The sequence below is a fragment of the Mchenga conophoros genome, linkage group LG18, assembly GCF_057382185.1.
Source record: "Mchenga conophoros isolate Kocher_MC1m ecotype Shallow Benthic linkage group LG18, M_conophoros_male_GT1.1, whole genome shotgun sequence".
Lineage (NCBI taxonomy): Eukaryota > Metazoa > Chordata > Actinopteri > Cichliformes > Cichlidae > Mchenga > Mchenga conophoros.
In genome coordinates, this window is record NC_140543.1 from 35,817,703 (window position 1) to 35,837,873 (window position 20,171).

The window sequence follows — 20,171 nt, forward strand, 5'->3', positions numbered from 1 at the left end:
TGTCCTTAAGAAACAGATGAAAAGACAGTAAAGACAGTCTCAGTGGAAGCATTGCTGTCAAGGAGCCATTCTTAAAGAAGGGAAACATGGAGAAAATGCTGAGCTATGCCAAATTAAACAAGAACTGGACTGAAAATCAGTGGGAACAGGTCTGATGGTGGAGGGACTTCAAATGGGAAATTTATGGTTCAAACCTTCATCAATAGGTACAAAGCAGGTCAAGAGAAAGACACAACAGCCATCTGTAAAACATGGTGCATGGTGCAGACTCTACCATGGTTTTGGGCTGGATTTTAACCAGTAGTATTGGGAATATTACCAAAATTGATCAAATTACGAAGCAGAAAAGTACTGGCAGATTTTGATCCACCATACAAACCTTCTAAAAAGAAGAGAAAAGAAGAAGAAAAAAGTGCTATATAAGAATCCGTCCATTTACCATTTAAAACAAGCACTAATGCAAGTGGACCAGAAAATAACCAATATTACAAGAAAGAGTATCTCAGGAAAAAATCAAGGCGAGCAGAAGAAAAATAGAAATGTGCCCAAAAAAGTCTTAAAGTAACGCTGAAGATTCTGAGACAGCAGATGACAAAAACTTTTGCGTTGTCTGTCTGGATTTGTTAACTCAAAGCCGGAGGTAGTTTGGGTAAAATGTCCACCCAGCCTGCACTTTAAATCAAACCTATATGTTTGTCACACAGGTGCATTGTACTAACTGTTTGAGTATTTGTAGTGTCATGAAAGTTTGTTTAGTGAACTAATTTACACACTGATACCACAAGAGTGTGTTTGAGTTATGGCCAGTCACAGAGAGAGGCGGACGCTGTTCTTTCTTTTCAATAAACCACTTTTTTGAAGCATGTTCTCTGGTGTAATTTTAATGTTAACACATGAGATCTGTGGTATTCTTGCAGGTGTCATTCATAGTAAACAAACAGGATATTTTGTTTAAAAGTACAAAAATTCATTGAGTTACAGATGCTTAAGCACAATGTGTTACAACCACACATGGCTTTCCCTATATAGGAACCTATCCATTTACCATCTCTTTAAATAGAGACTTTGTTATATAAGTTGTATTTCACCAGTGTAAGTCAAATAAAGGTTCCCAACTAAAAGCACCCAGGATGTTTGCTTTGTTGTCTTTATATACATTTAGGAAAATATCTTCTTATTCAAGGAAAAGAGCCAAGACATGAAAAATACAGGTGGGTGGATGCTTTTGGAAAATATAGTAGATATCTGAGGAAACGAATCTAAGGCAGCTTGAAGGGTTAGACTGGCAGCGTGGCAGAATAACAAATTTACAGGATGTGTTTGGTAGCAGTGTGTGATATTCTGAAAATGTAATCTTGAATGGATATGAAACCTGACTGAGTGGTGATGAAGTTAGGAGCTGCAGCCATTATTTGTGTAATGGATTTACATATGTTAATGATATTCCTGGTTCTCCTTGTTATAGTGATGAAAGCGAATGCAGGCCACAGTCCTATTTTAGTGTTTGTTCATCTGGTTCATTACAGTTTTTTATATAGCACCAAATAATAGGACCAAATCAACAAACAGTTGCCTCAATAATCGAGAGAAAAGACCAACAATCAGACAATGTCCTACGAGCAAGCACCTGGCATCAATGGGGAGGAAAAAAACTCCCTTTTAAAAGGGTACTAGCTAAGAATTATGGGGAAATTGAAATTAGATGAATTGTAATAATTACTAATGATTAAATGTGAGTTTGGTGTGTAAATTTGCAAAAATAGAGTGGACTAAGAGTGAAGAAACTGATTTTGAGGTTTCTTCTGAAACTCAGCTGCTCCCTCCCTGAGCCTGGTTGTGCTGGAGGTTTCTTCCTGTTAAAAGGGAGTTTTTGCTCTCCACTGTCGATACATGCTTGCTCATGGGGGATTGTCAGATTGTTCAGATTTTCTTTCTAATATTGTAGGGTCTTTATTCTACAGTATTTATTTAAATAAAATCAATTCTAACATTAATATATAGAGGTGTATTACAATTTATGCCAAAAACATGAAGATGTATCATATCTGCAGTTGCCAATTAACAGTCTGTACTGGGAGTTTTCATCCTTTTTCGATGTGTCAAAAATATAATTCTCAGCTAATTGAACCTTGCACTCAAACTTAATTAAACTTTAATTGTTACTTATAATCATGTATGTAACTTTGTAATTTTAACATGTTGTCGCCTCTTGGCCAGGACTCCCTTGGAAAAGAGGTTTTTAATCTCAATGGGACTTTTCCTGGTAAAATAAAGGTTAATAATAAACTTAATATTTCTATCAGTTTTCTGTTGCTCAGTTACAGAAATGGGATAGCAGAACATCATATAGACATTTTGAATGTGGCATTTACTGTGTCAGTAATTCTGTAGAAGTCAACAAAGAGGAGAGATCGTAGTCTGTCTAAAATGTGACTTGCCTTTTCAATGCATTGGTGGAACTTTAAAACATTGCAGATTTTCTGTACAGTTTGTATGAAGGTGAGCAAATTTCCACCAGCTCGTATGTCAATCAACACCATACTTTGCTCTCATTGGCTTCACATGCTCCCCTGGAAGTTCTGCCACTTCCCTTCGAGCACAGTTGTTTCACATGTAGTTGCTCAAAGTCACTGCATGTTATTCACTTTCCGCAGCTTCTGATCACCACATCAATATGAGTTGCTTGACACCTGAGTCTGAAGCTCCGAGAATAGTGAGGGAGGTTAACCCCTTTTGGTTATAAAGGCAGCAGAAGTGAGCAAAAATGTCAGCGCGTGAGTTTTACATAATAGTGCATTAACCTGTTAATGTGGTTTCCTGATCTCCACGATCTCCTCCCTCTTGCACCCATCTTTGGGTGTTTAAGAGGTTAACAGAAGTTGCAATGATTTCTTGCTGGGACTGTAAGGTCACATTGTATTTGACTGCCCTCAGCTTGCCAACATAAGTTAAAAGTCTAGTTGTATGAGCACTGTGTAAACTTCACATCACTTTACCCAAATGAGTGAAATCTGTAATACCTTAGCAATAACACTGATAATAGAAATAATAATGCACCATTTGGAAGAGCCAGGTCTTAGATAGCTGAAGCCCCCTGCACTGCTGCTGAATCGTTTTGTTCTTTAATTGTATTTCATGAGTGAGTGTTTAAGAAGAAAAGATGTCTGCCATTCTTTTCTTCTTCTTCCTCTAGTCCATTTATCTGAGGACAGGGCTATTATTCTCTATTAGAAAGATTTTTGTCTCTGGAAAACAGCTCACACAAATACAGCTCACAGATAGTGCCTCGCCTGTCACCTCTGTTCATTTTAGATAAAAGCCATTGTATCCGGGCTTTTAATAATGTGTTGTATTATCCTGCCTTGTCTCTGCTCCCTCTTTGAAGACAGTCATTGTTGGAGTTGTTAGTCATCCAGATTTCGCTACCAGTGAGAAATGCAAGCAACATTATTCTGGCTCTATGAAATTATTAGACATGACCTATTTAAATTAGAACAAATATTTTGTTCCATTAGGAGCTGTTTGTTAGATTCATTGTTATGCTTAATGCTAATGATGCTAATGAGGTCATCAGTCCTTGGAATGTTTGTTTATTTTTAAAGGATTGCTGCAGCACTCTTGTAGAGTTGCTGGAGGTACAGTTTCATTGTTTTAGAACTTCTCACGTGATCATAAACTTTCTAAGAACCAGCTGGCTAGCTTTGCTCTGCTGCCTTGCTCATCTTTACAGTGAGTCGTGTCCCGTCGAGGTGTCGTGTGTTTATTGAGTAGCTGTTTGGTTTCTCCAGTACATACACTATGTTGCTTCGTTTGTGTTTGGGAGTTCTGTCCTTGGGATGAAAGAGTTCATTTACATGTATGTGCTCCTTTTCTTTCTGTTTCTGCCTTATTGGGATGGGCTTTTGCCCGGTGTTGCAGGGTCCTGATTACTCCAAGTTTGTGTTTCAAAGGGTGATGGGAGTCAAAGAGTAGATGCTGGTCTGTGTGCGTGAGCTTCCAGTGAACGTAAATGTTGAGGCTTCCCGAGTCCTCAATGCGCTCAGCACAGTCCATAAATGGCAAACTATGGTCCTTTGTGTCTTCCCTGGTGAGCTTTATGTTTCTATCCACTCAGCTGATGTGAACAGTGAAAGATTCTACTTCTTGGGTTTTGATAGATTTTGATTTTAACCGCAGTGGCATCCACATATCTTTAGGTGGCTAGGTTCTGTCTGTTTGAAAGAGCCAAGAGCTGTACTTATCTATAGATACCCTTGTTGTGTTTAAAATATCTGGTTGTAAGTATGTGGTCTAACAGCATGTAAATCTAATGCAACTTGTTCTTTACAGTGGCCCTTTCTCTGATTTTTAGATATATATTCCTCTTGACTGTACATATTTCTCCTGTTTGCCATTTATTCCTGCTGTCAACTATTCATATTTTTATTCCAGCACAGTTACTGTGGAGCACCCACAATTTCATTGTACATGTACAGTGACAATAAAGGACTATTCTATTCTATTCTGTTCTGTTCTGTTGTATTCAGGAGTAAAGTTCTCTTCTGTAAGGAGCTGGATGCTGTTGTCTTGTTGTGACAGTCTCCACTGCCTTGGTTAAAGATATGCAAGTGGAAATGTAGGCCTCATTAAAGGACACTCTGGTTTCATCTGGATCCAGTGATCCAGGTTTTAGGTCTGTAGAGTTTTTAATGGGGTGTGTTTTCCACCAGGGGCTGGGATGGTGGTGAGATGTTTGGAAATGTTGTAGGTGGATGAGTTTACTGCTAACAATGCACTTCTTGTGCTACATACTGGCAACCATGTGGTACTGAATCCCCCTTTCTAGAGTAGGTTTGTGAATGGCTGTGGAATTAAAGCACTGAAATTAATTTATTTATTTATAATAGGCTGACTCTTTATAATACACCCTGTCTATATACATGTGTGTCAACATGTATGGTTTGTATTGATAGCACAAATGAGATACTGCAGGGTTATTGAAAGGAGGCACTCTCTCCAGTGTTCATTTATTTTGTTTGAAAATGACTGAGTGCTGCGGAGAGGTGCGGCCCTACTACTTCCTCAGCAACTTTCTGTGGGCAGTCACTGAGGAAGTCCTTAATCCAGAGGGAGATGGAGTGTAGGAGGCTGAAGTTGATTAAGTTTGTTACCAGTCTGTTAGGGATGAACAATGATGTAGGTTTTGTACATACTTCGGAAGCTTTCTGGGGGAAACACAACCTCTTGTTAGGAAAGATGGCATCCATTCCACTTTGGATGGAGCCGCTTAAATTTCTGGAAATCTGGCCAAATTTCTTAAACCACCTGAAAATATGACTATCCAGTGATTCCACACAGAGCACCTTGGGGCTCAATGTCTTGCCCAAGGATACTTTGGCATGCTGGATTAGTCAGGGTTCAAACCAGCAACCTCCCTGATGACCTCTCCTAGGCTATAGCCACTCCAGTTGCATTTGGACTTTTTTACTCAGTAAAACTTGATCACAAAAGTTTTGCAGAGTTGATGTTGAAACTGTTCGTGGAAACTTACACTCGCTTTGGTCCGTGCAGTTTCTGGTGCAGTTGCATTGTTATAGCATATTAAGACATTGGCACATAAAAAGAAACGAACACAGATGTCAAACACCTTTTTGTATGTATTTTGTATGTTCATTTCTATGTTTTTTCTCTCTTCAAAGTGTACTGAACATGAAGCAGGCCATTGTTCTGGGCCAGTACCTGGGAGCCTTCAACCTCATGGACACGTTCAGGGGGCGCTCCAGGAAACAGGAGTGACGGAGAGGAGAAGCACTTATGAAGAATACCTAAGATGGAAGGATGGATGCATTAAAATTAACATCAACAACAATTTAATTGTTAACCCTCGAATTAAGTGTTTGTTGGTGTAATATCAGGGAGCAGCACATCTCAGTATAACGAGCCTTGTGTTTTTAATCTCAGCTTCCCAAATGAATGAATGTGTTTTTAAATGTGTTTTTAAATTGCATTATTATTATTAGTGAATCATTGTCATTTTACAGTCTGTGATATAGTATTAACAGGAATGCAAAGACCACTCATGGTGATCCTTTATATGTAGTTTTGTTAATGCATGCTAGTCCTCATAACTCTGCATCAAATGTGACGTTGTTGTGAATGTTTCCTGACATTTCTGAAATTGCCTTTGTGTAGATTGTTTAACACTGACAGTTTCCAGCGTAATTGTCAATTAAAAATGCTTATATGATGTTGCTACCAAATTTAGTGCATTAATAAAGAACATCCATTTACTAAGAGGCCTCTTCAGTGAACGTGCTATATTTAGAAACCTTTAAAAATGGCATCAGTTGAGTTTTTAAACAGGCACACCATGGACCTGAAAATGGGACCCCAGGAAAAGAGAGGCTGACGCATACATTTAGTTGTTCATGCTGTTTAGTGTTTACCAGCTGAAATACTTTCTCATCAAACACCAAGTGCCAGAGCTAAGCACTCAGGAACAATCAACCATGATAAAGGAATTTCTAAGACAATTTCTCACCCTGCTAAGGTTAATAGCTGTTGGTTCAGATTACTTAAAACTGCAGTTAGTTCAGGCTGGAAAAATCATTTTCTTTATTTAAGTACGTCTTTATTTGTAAGTAACTTTACAAAACGTTGAGGCATTAAATGTCGTGTGTTGAAGCAAAAACTTGAGACAAATCTTTGAAGTTGAGACTTCCAGCTTGTGCAGATGCACCAGTGACATTGAAATAAATGTGGTTTTGTGTAGGCCTGAAGCAACTCTTTCTAACTTTAACTGTAATATAACATAGCAGGAGCCATGAGCACGTGCAGCTCTACTTAAATCTGGTCTTTGATGTAACACGTGCATACATGTGTGTGTGTGCAATGCTACCACTCTCTGCACCCACCTAGTGTGTCAGATCTTGTAATTATGTCTTCATTCCACATATTTTACATAAAGGGCCATGGGTAAACACATGGCTCGGTTCTCTCCCTGTGATGCCCTCATGTCTTGTAAACTGTACAAGAACTCACCAATCTGCAGGTAAAATCCAATTTCAGATTTTTCTTTAAAAGTTCTGAAATTCTCTGATCCTCGCCTGCGTGCAGTCGCCTTTTTATGAATTCGCTTTGGCATTTAAGGACATTCTGTGCTCAGTTTACCCAAAGCTATTGCATTGGCTAGTTACTAGTTGCTGTTTAATGATTACTTTAAATATGAATTAAAAATAGGAATATTTTCTGTCACAAACTTTCCACGTTCTCAGTCCGATCATTCTGGCAGCTGCCCAGATCCAACCCACTCGGGTCGATCGCTCTGTTCGGCAGCCTCATGTTGATCTAGAGAAACGTCTGCAGCAATTGTAGTGAAACTAATTGCATTTGCCCTTCTGCTCCTTCCTCCATTTACGGCAAACAGCGCTTGCATCAAGTCATTTGAAAGTGAGTTGTGTCTTAACCTTGTAAGCAGAAAGTGATCATTCATTCCTCCCTTCAATAGATCATATTATCCCTAAAAGCAACCAACGTAAAAGGGGGAAAATTAGTTCACGACACATTGCTCACCCCCAAAATTACAAGAAAAAACTCATAATCATGCATCAAGGAGCTCTGGGCTGCCCCCACACCTTATTGGAGGGAGCCTGTTTATAAGTGGATCGTTGTTCGAGTGTGTGTGTGTGTGTGTGTTTGTTTGTTTGTGACTCAGAGGTGGTTAGAGTGTTCTGAGGCCTCTCACATAGAGCTAGCTCGAAAATAAATGCATGGATGTGATCCAATGGATGTGAGAGGAGATGGGGCGGAAAAAGCAAGATATATAGATAACAGACAGTATTATTATTGATGACAATGAAACAGTTAAACTATCTGAAACCTGGCTCACAAGAACAATTACTGACAAACACATCGCATTAACGGGTTACAATCTTCTCCACTGCGACCGCCCAGTGTTGCAATTTATGTAAAAAACAAATTCCATGTTACTGTCCAATCATCAGTAACTGTTTGTAAACACATTGCAAGTTCTAACTTTACAAGGGCTATTTTATCACCATTGTGGGCTGTTATAGACGCCCCTCAGCTAGTAGTGAGGCTTTAATTTCACTTAGTGGAAAAACGATCTACTTTAGATTTTAATGAAATTATCCTGACCGGAGATTTCAACTGGGACTGGTCGTCTTCTGCCTCAGTTTTAAATCTATGTGTGACTGATATAATCTCACACAACTAATTTATAGCACAAATCTTAAATACCTGGAAAAGTTGTCACTTATTGATTTATTTTTAACTAACATGCCACATAAACATTCTCACACTGGTGCAAATGAGATCAGTGACCACTGCGTGGTAGCTGTACTCCGACGCTCCTAAAATCAAGACCACAAATAGTTTTTAAACAAGATTTTAAGCATTTCTTTGAGTAAGCTTCTCTTTTTTAAATCAAAAGTAAAAATAAAGAGTAAAAATACAGAAACAATCCTTTGTTTTCTCCTCAGCTCTCCAGTCTCCTCAAAAAAAGGGGTGCTGCCTGGGCTCAGGCCAGAAAAACTCAATCTGAAGTGGATTGGCTGATTTTTAGACAGCTCGGTGACTGGATGAAGGAGAGAAGTAACGTCGGCTACCCACACACTTTTCACCCAGAGAGCTGCTGCACTTCCGATACCAACGTGTTCACCTTTGAAACACAGACCAACGGTCCGGTGTTTGGAGAGGACAGGGAAGGCCGAGGACCAGGACGAGATTCCGGTCTTGACAGATGGCGAGCCAACCACTTTCAGGACAAATCACTACCACAAAGAAGATACACACATCCACACTCATACATTACATTTACAAGGACCTTTGACGTCAGCTGTTGCTAACATAACTAAATTCTTTAAAGGGCCCCAATGAATACTTTTTAGTTTGTTTGAGTGTGCACACTCTTCATTTCACACTCTAAGCTCTAAATGATCGATTTTGTAATTTTATCATCAGAGCCGCATCCATCTGGACACTCGGGTGACGAGAGGTTCTGAGCTTTCAACTGATCACCATCTGGTGGTGAATTGGATCAGGTGGTGGGGGAGGATGCTGAACAGCCCTGGCGTGCCTAAAGGTATAGCGATGGTGTGCTGGGAGCACCTGGCAGAGGCCCTGGTCCACGAGATCTTCAACTTCCACCTCCAGCAGAGAATCAACAGGATTTTGAGGGGGACTGGGGACATTGAGTCCGAATCGACCATTTTCAGCACCTCCATAGTCAATCAGGCAGTTAAACAACAAATTAGTGGCAGGGCCCCTGGGGTGGACGAGTTCCTGAAGGCTCTGGATGTTGTAGGGCTGTCATGCCAGAGGGGCCGATGGTGCGATATGGCAGCCTGGCTTCTGTCAGTCTGCCCCAGGGCAGCTGTTGCTACAACTGTAGCTGCCTCCACCAGTGTGTGAATGTGAGAGTGAATGAATAGTGGCATTGTACAGAGCTTTGGGTGCCTTGAAAAGCGCTATATAAATTCCATCCATTATTATTATTATTATGGTTGACAGACCTCTACAATGTTGCGTGGAGATAAGGGGCAGTACCTCTGGATTGGCAGACTGGGGTGGTGATTCCCATCTTTAAGAAAGGGGGCCAGAGGGTGTATTTCCACTATACACACTCCTCAGCATCCCCTGGAAGATATATGTCAGGATTCTGGAAATGAGAGTCTGTCTATCAGTCGAACCTCAAATACAGGAGGAACAATGCGGTTTTCTATCTGGTCGTGGAACACTGGACCAGCTCTTTACCCTCTCGAGAATACTTGAGGGTGCATGGGAGTAACAACCAGTTACTGCACAACTAGTCCATGTCTTTGTGGACTTGGAGAAGGTATTCGACCTCATCAGAAATCTCATATCTATTTTTTGGAGATGAAGTGTTTCTGTTTGCGTCATCGGGTGATCGCCTCTAGCTCGCACTGGAACGGTTCACAGCCGAGTATGAAGTGGTGGGAATGAGAATCAGCACCTCCAAATATGAGGCCATGGTCCTCAGCTGGAAAAGGGTGGAGTGCCCAATCCGGGTCAAGGACGAGTTCCTGCCCCAAGTGGAGGAGTTTAAGTATCTCAGGGTCTTGTTCACGAGTGTGGAAAGAAGGTGGCGGGAGATCGACAAACGGATTGGTGCTGCGGCTGCAGTGATTTGGACGCTGTACCGGTTCGTCGTGGTGAAGAGAGAATTGAGCGTAAAAAAAAGAAGCTCTCAATTTAGCGGTTGGACTCAGGTGCAGACCAGCTGAACTAAAATATATCGGGCTGGGATTTCCAGGGGTCCAGGGAGAAAGGGAAGAGGGTCCAAACACACTCCGCTCATTCACTCCTCTCACTCCTCTCACATTTGTCTTCAGCACCCACACCCACTCCACGCCACGCTAAACTAAGAAATCACACAAGAAACAGAGCTTACCAGAGCTGAGCTGACGAGTGTTACTCAACAATCCAGCGAAGACGCGTGGCTGTGTTTCTGTCAGGCAAACTATCCTGGAAATATCACCCTCTCAGGTGGGTTTTGGCTCCACCCCCATGAGAGCATATAACTAATAGGTGGTCACAGTACTATTTTAGCTCAACAGTGTGTTATCACTAATAAGTTACACCACATATAAAATGACAGAGGCCCAATATTAAATATGTGTTTCAACTCAAGCAAAGACAGTGAAAGTTTTAAAACACACCTCGGCAGCTTCTGTGTATGAACAAAGATGCTCATCGTGAGTTATATAAGTCATAATCTGATCACGTTCAGAACATATAAAATGGGGAGTCTGCAGCTTAGATGGACTACTACTGCCATCATATGGACTACTTGTTAATAGCTGTTTGATAAAACACTTGATGTTGTTGGAGTTTTCAAAGCAGAAAACTGACCTGTACTTTAAAGAGAATTTGATAGAAGTATTTCCTGATAGGCATTATTATTTGTACTTCTGATATCAGGTTGTTAAAGCAGACAAGACAGCCCACGATGCTGATGACATTTATGAGACATTCTTAATAGGACATATGGTCTCACTTTACAGTAGGACTCCTGTTATAGAAAGCTAATAAATAGTTTATATATATGTTATTAATGAATCTGCAAACAGTTTTTCATAAGTGTTTACTATTCATTATTTAAGGGCAAAAGATAGAAAAATCTGACTAGTTTCTTGCCAAATAGTGAACCGAATCTGTTCACCTATGTACTTCATCTAGAGTTGCTATATTAAACATTTCAGAGTAAGCTACTACCTTCTAGGCGCAATAAGCATTTTTCAACATATTTTTTTAGCATATACTTTATCACTGCCATATAAATATCCAGAACTATCAAAGGGAGCTATGTTGTAAAGTGTGTAACGTGTGAAACATTATACCTTTTATTAAATCAAATTAAATCACTTTTATTGTCACATCACATGTGCAGGTACACTGGTACAGTACATGTGAGTGAAATTCTTGAGTGCGAGCTTCACAGCAACAGAGGTGTGCAAAAAATACAATAACATAAAACAAGCAAAAATATAAGATTGGCTAAATCTGAGAGTAATAAATATATGTACAATATAAGCGTGTATGCATTACTGGATGTGTTTACGGTCAAGGACGGCTACAAGGCACAATCCCGCCCCCCGTTTGGCAAATCTGATCACGCCGCCATCTTCCTCATGCCAAAATACAAACAAAGGCTGAAACAGGAAGTTCCGGTTCAGAGGAAGGTCGCGCGCTGGACGGATCAATCGGTGGCCGCGTTACAGGACGCACTCGATGACGCAGACTGGGGCATGTTCAGAAACAGCTCCGACGATGACGTCAACGTGTTTACGGAAGCGGTTGTGGGATTCATCGGGAAACTAGCGGATGATACCGTGGAGACAAAGACTATCACAACGTTTCCCAACCAGAAGCCGTGGGTGGATAAAACCATCCGCGACGCTCTGAGATCCCGCACCGCTGCCTACAACACGGGACTCACGACGGGGGACATGGACCCGTACAAAGCCGCGTCATATAACGTGCGGAGGGCGGTGAAAGAGGCGAAGCAGCGCTACGGGAGGAAACTAGAGTCACAACTCCAACAGAGTGACTCTAGGAGCCTGTGGCGGGGACTAAGGACAATAACGGACTATAAAGCACCAACAACCGGTATGACGAACGCGGCCGTGACTCTGGCAGACGAGCTGAACACTTTCTATGCTCGCTTCGAGGCTGCAGCTAAGGACTCCAACAATGCTAGTGTTGGCGGCGCTAACGGCTGCAGACAGGAAGATACTGCCAGCACCGGAAACGTGCTCGTCATCTCCGAGCATGAAGTAAGGAGAGCCTTCAAGAGAGTGAACACCAGGAAAGCAGCAGGACCAGACGGCATCCCAGGTCGTATCCTAAGAGACTGCGCATACCAGCTAGCTCCTGTGTTCACTGAGATATTCAACATCTCTTTATCTCAGTCGGTGATCCCCACATGCTTCAAAGAGCTCCACCACCATCATCAAGTTTGCTGACGACACCGTCGTGGTGGGCCTGATCTCTGATAACAACGAGACGGCCTACCTGAAGGAGATTAGGAATCTGGAGAACTGGTGCCAGAGGAACAACCTCCTTCTAAACGTCAGTAAGACAAAGGAGCTGATAGTGGACTTCAGCACTAAGCAGGAGAGGAACTACCAGACCCCCGTCATCAACGAGTGCCCAGTGGAGAGAGTGGACAGCTTCAAATACCTCGGAGTTCACATCACGCAGGACCTGTCATGGTCCTGTCACATCAACACCGTGGTGAAAAAGGCCCGACAGCGTCTCTACCACCTCAGACGCTTGAGAGACTTCCAACTGCCCTCCAAGGTGCTCAGGAACTTTTACTCGTGCACCATAGAGAGCATCCTGACGGGAAACATCTTAACCTGGTTCGGGAACAGCACCATGCAGGACAGACGAGCTCTACAGAGGGTTGTGCGGTCAGCTGAGCGCACCATCCGCTCCGAGCTCCCTGACCTGCACTCAATCTACAGCAGGCGGTGCCGGACCAAGGCCAGGAAGATCGTGAAGGACCTCAGCCATCCCAACAACAGACTGTTCTCTCTGCTGAGGTCAGGAAAGCGATTCCGCTCCCTGAAGACCAACACAGAGAGACTGAGGAGGAGCTTCTTCCTGCAGGCGATACGGTCTCTCAATCACACCCCCACACAGTACTGACCCACACATATGGTTCTTACACACACACTGGACTTTCTGGACTTTGGTTTTGCACAACACTGGTCACTATATTCTTCATTTCCGGTTAATACTTGTACAGCTGCTGTTATTGTGTATATATTTATTTATATTTAGATTTCTTCATACATTCTTATATAGTTCTATATTGTGTATTGTGTATTTTGTTGTACAGTTATTTTATTTTCAACTTTAATTGATATATTTTATCTTATTCTTCCCAGTTAAATTTACCCTTCATTCTAATTTGTGTTGTACAGTTATTTCATTTTTAACCTTAATTTATATTTTATTCCTTCCTAGTTAAATTTACCCTTTTTAATTTTTCATATTTATTTCCTATCTTATTCATAGCCTTTTCCTTTTTTGTTTTCTTTAGGTCACGAGCAGTTGTCCAAGCATTTCACTACATATCGTACTGTGTATGACTGTGTACGTGACAAATAAAATTTGAATTTGAATTTGAATTTGAAATTTACTAAATACGTATATCTACTTGTGTGTATGTGTGTGTGTGTGTGTATGTGTGTGTGTGTGTGTACACATATTTTACAAATTAAATAGAGTAAACAATAAAATAAAATATATAAAATATACAGAGTTGAATATGTGCAAAACAGTGGCATTACTGTACAGTATGGAGTGCATAATGTTAAAGTTCCAGCAGTGAAGCTGAGGTGTCTATGACGTGTTCAGCAGTCTGATGGCCTGATGGAAGAAGCTGTCTCTCAGTCTGCTGGTACGGGACCGGATGCTGCAGAACCTCCTTCCTGATGGAAGCAGTCTGAACAGTTTATGGCTGGGGTGACTGGAGTCCTTGATGATCCTCCCCGCTTTCCTCAGGCACCGCTTCCTGTAGATGTCCTGGAGGGAGGGAAGCTCACCCCCAATTATCCTTTCGACCCACCGCACTACTCTCTGGAGAGCTTTGTGGTTGTAAGCGGTGCTGTTGCCATACCAGGTGGTGATGCATCCAGTGAGGATGCTCTCAATGGCAGAGTGATAGAAGGTCCTGAGGATGCGGGGGCTCATGCCGAATCTTTTCAGTCTCCTGAGAAAGAAGAGGCGCTGCTGCGCCTTCTTCACTGTTTTGTTTGTGTGTACTGACCACGTAAGATCCTCAGCCAGGTGTACGCCAAGGAACCGGAAGCTGCTCACTCTCTCCACAGCAGCGCCGTTGATGGTGATGGGGGTGTGTACTTCTCTGCACCTCCGGAAGTCCACTATCAACTCCTTTGTCTTTGCGACGTTGAGGGTGAGATGGTTGTCTTGACACCAGTGGGTCAGGGCGCTGACCTCCTCCCTGTAAGCCGTCTCGTCACCGTTGGTGATAAGACCCACCACTGTAGTGTCGTCTGCAAACTTCACAATGATGTTGGAGCTGTTAGTGGCTGTGCAGTCGTAGGTGTAGAGTGAGTACAGGAGAGGGCTCAGTACACACCCCTGTGGAGCACCAGTGTTCAGTGTGATGGGGGATGAGGTGATGCTGCCCAGTCTGACCACTTGGCGTCTGTCAGACAGGAAGCTAAGGATCCAGCTGCAGAGGGAGCTGCTCAGTCCTAGATCCTGCAGTTTCCTGTCCAGCTTCGAGGGAACGATGGTATTGAATGCTGAGCTGTAATCTACAAACAGCATCCTCACATACGTGTCTCTCTTCTCCAGGTGTGACAGGGCAGTGTGTAGTGTCAGGGCTATGGCATCATCAGTGGACCTGTTGTGGCGGTATGCAAACTGTAGAGGGTCCAGTGAGTCGGGTAGTGCAGAGCAGATGAAGTCCCTGACCAGCTTCTCGAAGCATTTGCTCACGATGGGGGTCAGGGCTACAGGTCGCCAGTCGTTCAATGTGGAGGATTTGGGTACAGGGACGATGGTGGCCATTTTGAAGCAGGCTGGGACTACAGACAGAGAGAGGGAAAGGTTGAAGATGTGCGTGAACACTCCAGCCAGCTGAGCCGCGCATGACTTGAGGACGCGGCCGGGAATCCCGTACAGAGAGAGGCCGTGGTCTGCGGTGTGCTGGTTTTCCCTCTAAAGTCTGTGATCGTGTTTAGTCCCTGCCACATACTCCGAGGGTTGTCAAACTGTTGCTCCACCCTGTCCCTGTGCTCACGTTTGGCTGCTTTGATCGTCTTCTGGAGTTGGTAATGTGCGTGTTTGTAGTCCGATGTGTTCACGGAGGCAAAGGCGGTGCTCCGTGCCGCGCGAACATCTCTGTTAATCCAGGGTTTTTGATTTGGGAAGGATTTAACTGTTCTGGATGGGACGACATCTTCCACGCATTTCCTGATGAATCCACAGACTGAGTCCGTGTACTCGTCAATGTCCCTAGCAGCCACGTGAAACATTTCCCAGTCCGCGTGATCAAAACAGTCCCGCAGCGCAGACTCCGATTGGTCCGTCCAACAGTGCACCGCCCTCCGGGTTGGAGCTTCCTGTTTCAGCTTCTGCCTGTAGGCGGGCAGGAGCAGGATAGAGCGGCGATCTGATTGGCCGAATGGGGCGCGGGGGAGGGCTTTGTATGCATCCCGGAAAGAGGTGTAGCAGTGGTCAAGTAGCCGGTCTCCACGAGTGTTAAAATGGATGTGTTGGTGGAGTTTTGGTGAGACTTTCTTCAGGTTTCCCTTATTAAAGTCTCCGGCTGTGATAAACGCTGCCTCTGGGTGTGCGGTTTCCTCGCTGCTGATCGCGCTGTACAGTTCCCTGAGTGCACGGTCAGTGTCGGCTTGTGGGGGAATGTAAACAGCCGTAATAATCACTGCTGTAAATTCCCTCGGTAGCCAGAATGGCCGGCACTTAATCATCAGGTACTCCAGGTCCGGTGAGCAGAAGGATTTGACCGGGTGCACGTTCGCATAATCACACCAGCTGTTGTTGATCATGAAACACACACCACCGCCTCTGCTTTTCCCAGTAAGATCCTGTGACCTGTCCGCGCGGTGCACAGAGAACCCCGGCAGTTGTATTGCGGAGTCCGGTACCAGGTCTTCTCCCTCTGCATTGGCGTTTGTGGCCTCCAGGGCCAGAGAACAAAGGCGTCTCAGGTGAGATGAATGGGGGGGGTCTGCAAACGGAGGGTCCGTGTTGCAAAACTTGAACTCCGGAAAATGATGAGAAAGTCCATCTCTTATGTCCAGTAAGGTTTGTCAGTCGTACACAAGGAGACATGTGCTACTCGTGAAAAAATAAAGGAAAAGGAAAATTAGACACAAAAAACAGCTGTTGCAGTATGGCAGCTCGCGACGAGGCTGCCATACTCGGCGCCATCTAGCATCTTTCTGAGATGTTATTATGACTAATATTATTATTATATATATTATTATTATTATGACTAATAAACATGTATTAACGCCAAAAGAGTGCTTCGTTGTAAAGTGTGTATTTTTCACTTCATCGCTGCCTTGAATTGCAGCCTCACATCACTTATCAAAGCTAGAACTGCCTCTCCACTCGGCCTGTTGGACAGTAGCTCCTGATAAACATTTGGAACTGCAAGAAAAGCTCCTCAGCTGATGAAGTGGACACAACAGTGTTTCTGTTCATCACATGCTTCTGAAAATCTTTCGCCATGTCTTTGGAAATGTCTTGAAGAGGGATTTGTATTGCTGCACATTGTCACCTTGCGTTTGGACAAATCTCTCTCTCTCTCTCTCTCTCTCTCTCTCTCTCTCTCTACATATATATATATATATATATATATATATATATATATATATATATATATATATATATATGGCTGCAGGACCATAAAAATCTGTCCCCACAATCAAAGGATGCTTCAGGTGGGAGCTCACTGCAGCTTGTACTTGATGCGTTTTGCCATTCTATTTCATTTGTAATGGCTCTATGGGATATTTGTGTATGTGTACTTGTCTATCCCCATGTCCCTATACACACCTCAACTCCACCCACTCTAAAGCCAGTGGCTGATGCTCCATGATGATGGCACACAGTGGTGAAGCGTCCTGGAGCAGACTCCACAGAGCTGGAACTAGCTGCCTCCCAGCCGTTGGTCATAGGTGCTCTGATGCCTCCCTGGGCGCGCCGACAGGTAATCCATGGCCCGCATCATGTCCAAGCTGGCCTATTGGTGGCAGTGGACCCACTCTGTGGTGTCTGAGGGGGTTCCCCAATGAATTGTTTGTTCACCACCTGCTCCAGTGATGTGAGCCTTCAGTGGGGCCATGTTGTAGCCACCATGTTGTTGTGTCAAAGAGCCGCTTGTCATAGGCAAACGTCCAGTTCTCAATCGATGCTGGTGATCATCCTCCGTCCCGGAGTCTAAGCAGTCCACTACTGCTCAGCGGACATCTTCAAAGCTGCTCCTTGCTGCTATGAGCCATTGGAGAGCTGCCGTGGCAGTGATGGACCACTGCCTGCTGCCACTGCATGGCCTACAGCTTGGCCACCATCTGGCCCAGCGCCTCAACTGGCTGGGCCGGTTGAGGGTCCACCATACCATGGCACGGCACTGTTTTGGCACCACTGTGATAGAACAAGGAACCTTGCAGATAGTGTTGCAAGATGAATGAACTTTTATCTGCACAATTTCTCCTTGCAGCAGATTTTCAGCTACACACCACATCCTGAACCCACTGCTCCACCCCTGCCCTGTAGCTATGCCACAAACCACACCCCGCCACAGAGGTCTAAACACCAGCTCTGCTGCACTGAAACCTGTGGACCTTTCTCACAGCATTGGGAAGACAATTGGCAACCCCTCATCCCACTCTCTTCTTATCTCAAGGCAAAATTTCCTCATCATGGACTTTTGAAGCATTTGACAAAAATGCTCAAGTGCCTCAGGATGGATTCTGTGACTCACTGATCGTGACTTTTAGGACTGAACATTTTAGATATGAATCTGAATCCTTGGTCAGTTTGAATGGACTTTGGCGAAATAAAAACTGAGAAAAAATGCTTTGATTTTGAAAGTGGAATAGCCTCGGAGAAGTGTGTGGGAGCGCACATTAGCGGACCTACACAGTCAGGAGTAAATGGCTAAAAGGTGACATATGTGGAAAGAGCAGCAGTACCTGGTTCTGTCCCCTTTTCATTGATATAAACACGAGGACCTTCAGCACTTGGGTTTGCAGTCGACAGATACAGGGAGTGCAGAATTATTAGGCAAATGAGTATTTTGTCCACATCATCCTCTTCATGCATGTTGTCTTACTCCAAGCTGTGTAGGCTCGAAAGCCTACTACCAATTAAGCATATTAGGTGATGTGCATCTCTGTAATGAGAAGGGGTGTGGTCTAATGACATCAACACCCTATATCAGGTGTGCAACGTCCTTTCCTTTGGCAAAATGGGTCAAAAGAAGGACTTGACAGGCTCAGAAAAGTCAAAAATAGTGAGATATCTTGCAGAGGGATGCAGCAGTCTCAAAATTGCAAAGCTTCTGAAGCGTGATCATCGAACAATCAAGCGTTTCATTCAAAATAGTCAACAGGGTCGCAAGAAGCGTGTGGAAAAACCAAGGCGCAAAATAACTGCCCGTGAACTGAGAAAAGTCAAGCGTGCAGCTGCCAAGATGCCACTTGCCACCAGTTTGGCCATATTTCAGAGCTGCAACATCACTGGAGTGCCCAAAAGCACAAGGTGTGCAATACTCAGAGACATGGCCAAGGTAAGAAAGGCTGAAAGACGACCACCACTGAACAAGACACACAAGCTGAAACGTCAAGACTGGGCCAAGAAATATCTCAAGACTGGTTTTTCTAAGGTTTTATGGACTGATGAAATGAGAGTGAGTCTTGATGGGCCAGATGGATGGGCCCGTGGCTGGATTGGTAAAGGGCAGAGAGCTCCAGTCCGACTCAGACGCCAGCAAGGTGGAGGTGGAGTACTGGTTTGGGCTGGTATCATCAAAGATGAGCTTGTGGGGCCTTTTCGGGTTGAGGATGGAGTCAAGCTCAACTCCCAGTCCTACTGCCAGTTTCTGGAAGACACCTTCTTCAAGCAGTGGTACAGGAAGAAGTCTGCATCCTTCAAGAAAAACATGATTTTCATGCAGGACAATGCTCCATCACACGCGTCCAAGTACTCCACAGCGTGGCTGGCAAGAAAGGGTATAAAAGAAGAAAAACTAATGACATGGCCACCTTGTTCACCTGATCTGAACCCCATTGAGAACCTGTGGTCCATCATCAAATGTGAGATTTACAAGGAGGGAAAACAGTACACCTCTCTGAACAGTGTCTGGGAGGCTGTGGTTGCTGCTGCACGCAATGTTGATGGTGAACAGATCAAAACACTGACAGAATCCATGGATGGCAGGCTTTTGAGTGTCCTTGCAAAGAAAGGTGGCTATATTGGTCGCTGATTTGTTTTTGTTTTGTTTTTGAATGTCAGAAATGTTTATTTGTGAATGTGGAGATGTTATATTGGTTTCACTGGTAAAAATAAATAATTGAAATGGGTATATATTTGTTTTTGTTAAGTTGCCTAATAATTATGCACAGTAATAGTCACCTGCACACACAGATATCCCCCTAAAATAGCTAAAACTAACAACAAACTAAAAACTACTTCCAAAAACATTCAGCTTTGATATTAATGAGTTTTTCGGGTTCATTGAGAACATGGTTGTTGTTCAATAATAACATTATTCCTCAAAAATACAACTTGCCTAATAATTCTGCACTCCCTGTATTTAGCCATATATATACTGTGCTTGTGTCATATCTGTCCTTTCAATTTTAATAGCATTTTAGTTTTCACCCAGTCATTCTCACTATTTACACCCCATACACCCATATACACCAACACATGCACCCAGTGGGCTACTTTTAACACAGACAAGCGGGGAAGTGGTCTCCTGCACCCTGTCTGGGGCTGGGGTTTGTGGTAATCCCCTGATTACACAGAACTACCATAGGTAATTGAGTGGTACTTAGAAACTTAGAATTATTACGTTCTTGTTTCCCTCCTTGTTACCCTACTTTTACCACTTTATCACCAAGCTGTAATCTGAACAT

The 20,171-nt window shown here is 43.4% G+C and overlaps 1 protein-coding gene across 2 annotated transcripts in view; it reads left to right on the forward strand.

The window, feature by feature from the left end:
* The window catches only part of LOC146554284 (epidermal retinol dehydrogenase 2-like), a 31,950-nt gene extending 25,677 nt beyond the window's left edge, over positions 1-6,273 (forward strand). For both annotated transcript variants that reach the window (XM_085254759.1, XM_085254760.1), the window contains exon 7: positions 5,679-6,273. In XM_085254759.1, coding sequence (XP_085110885.1) covers positions 5,679-5,775 — 97 coding nt within the window. In that variant the 3' untranslated portion in view covers positions 5,776-6,273. The remainder of the gene's footprint in view (positions 1-5,678) is intronic.
* The last annotated feature ends 13,898 nt before the right edge of the window (positions 6,274-20,171 follow it).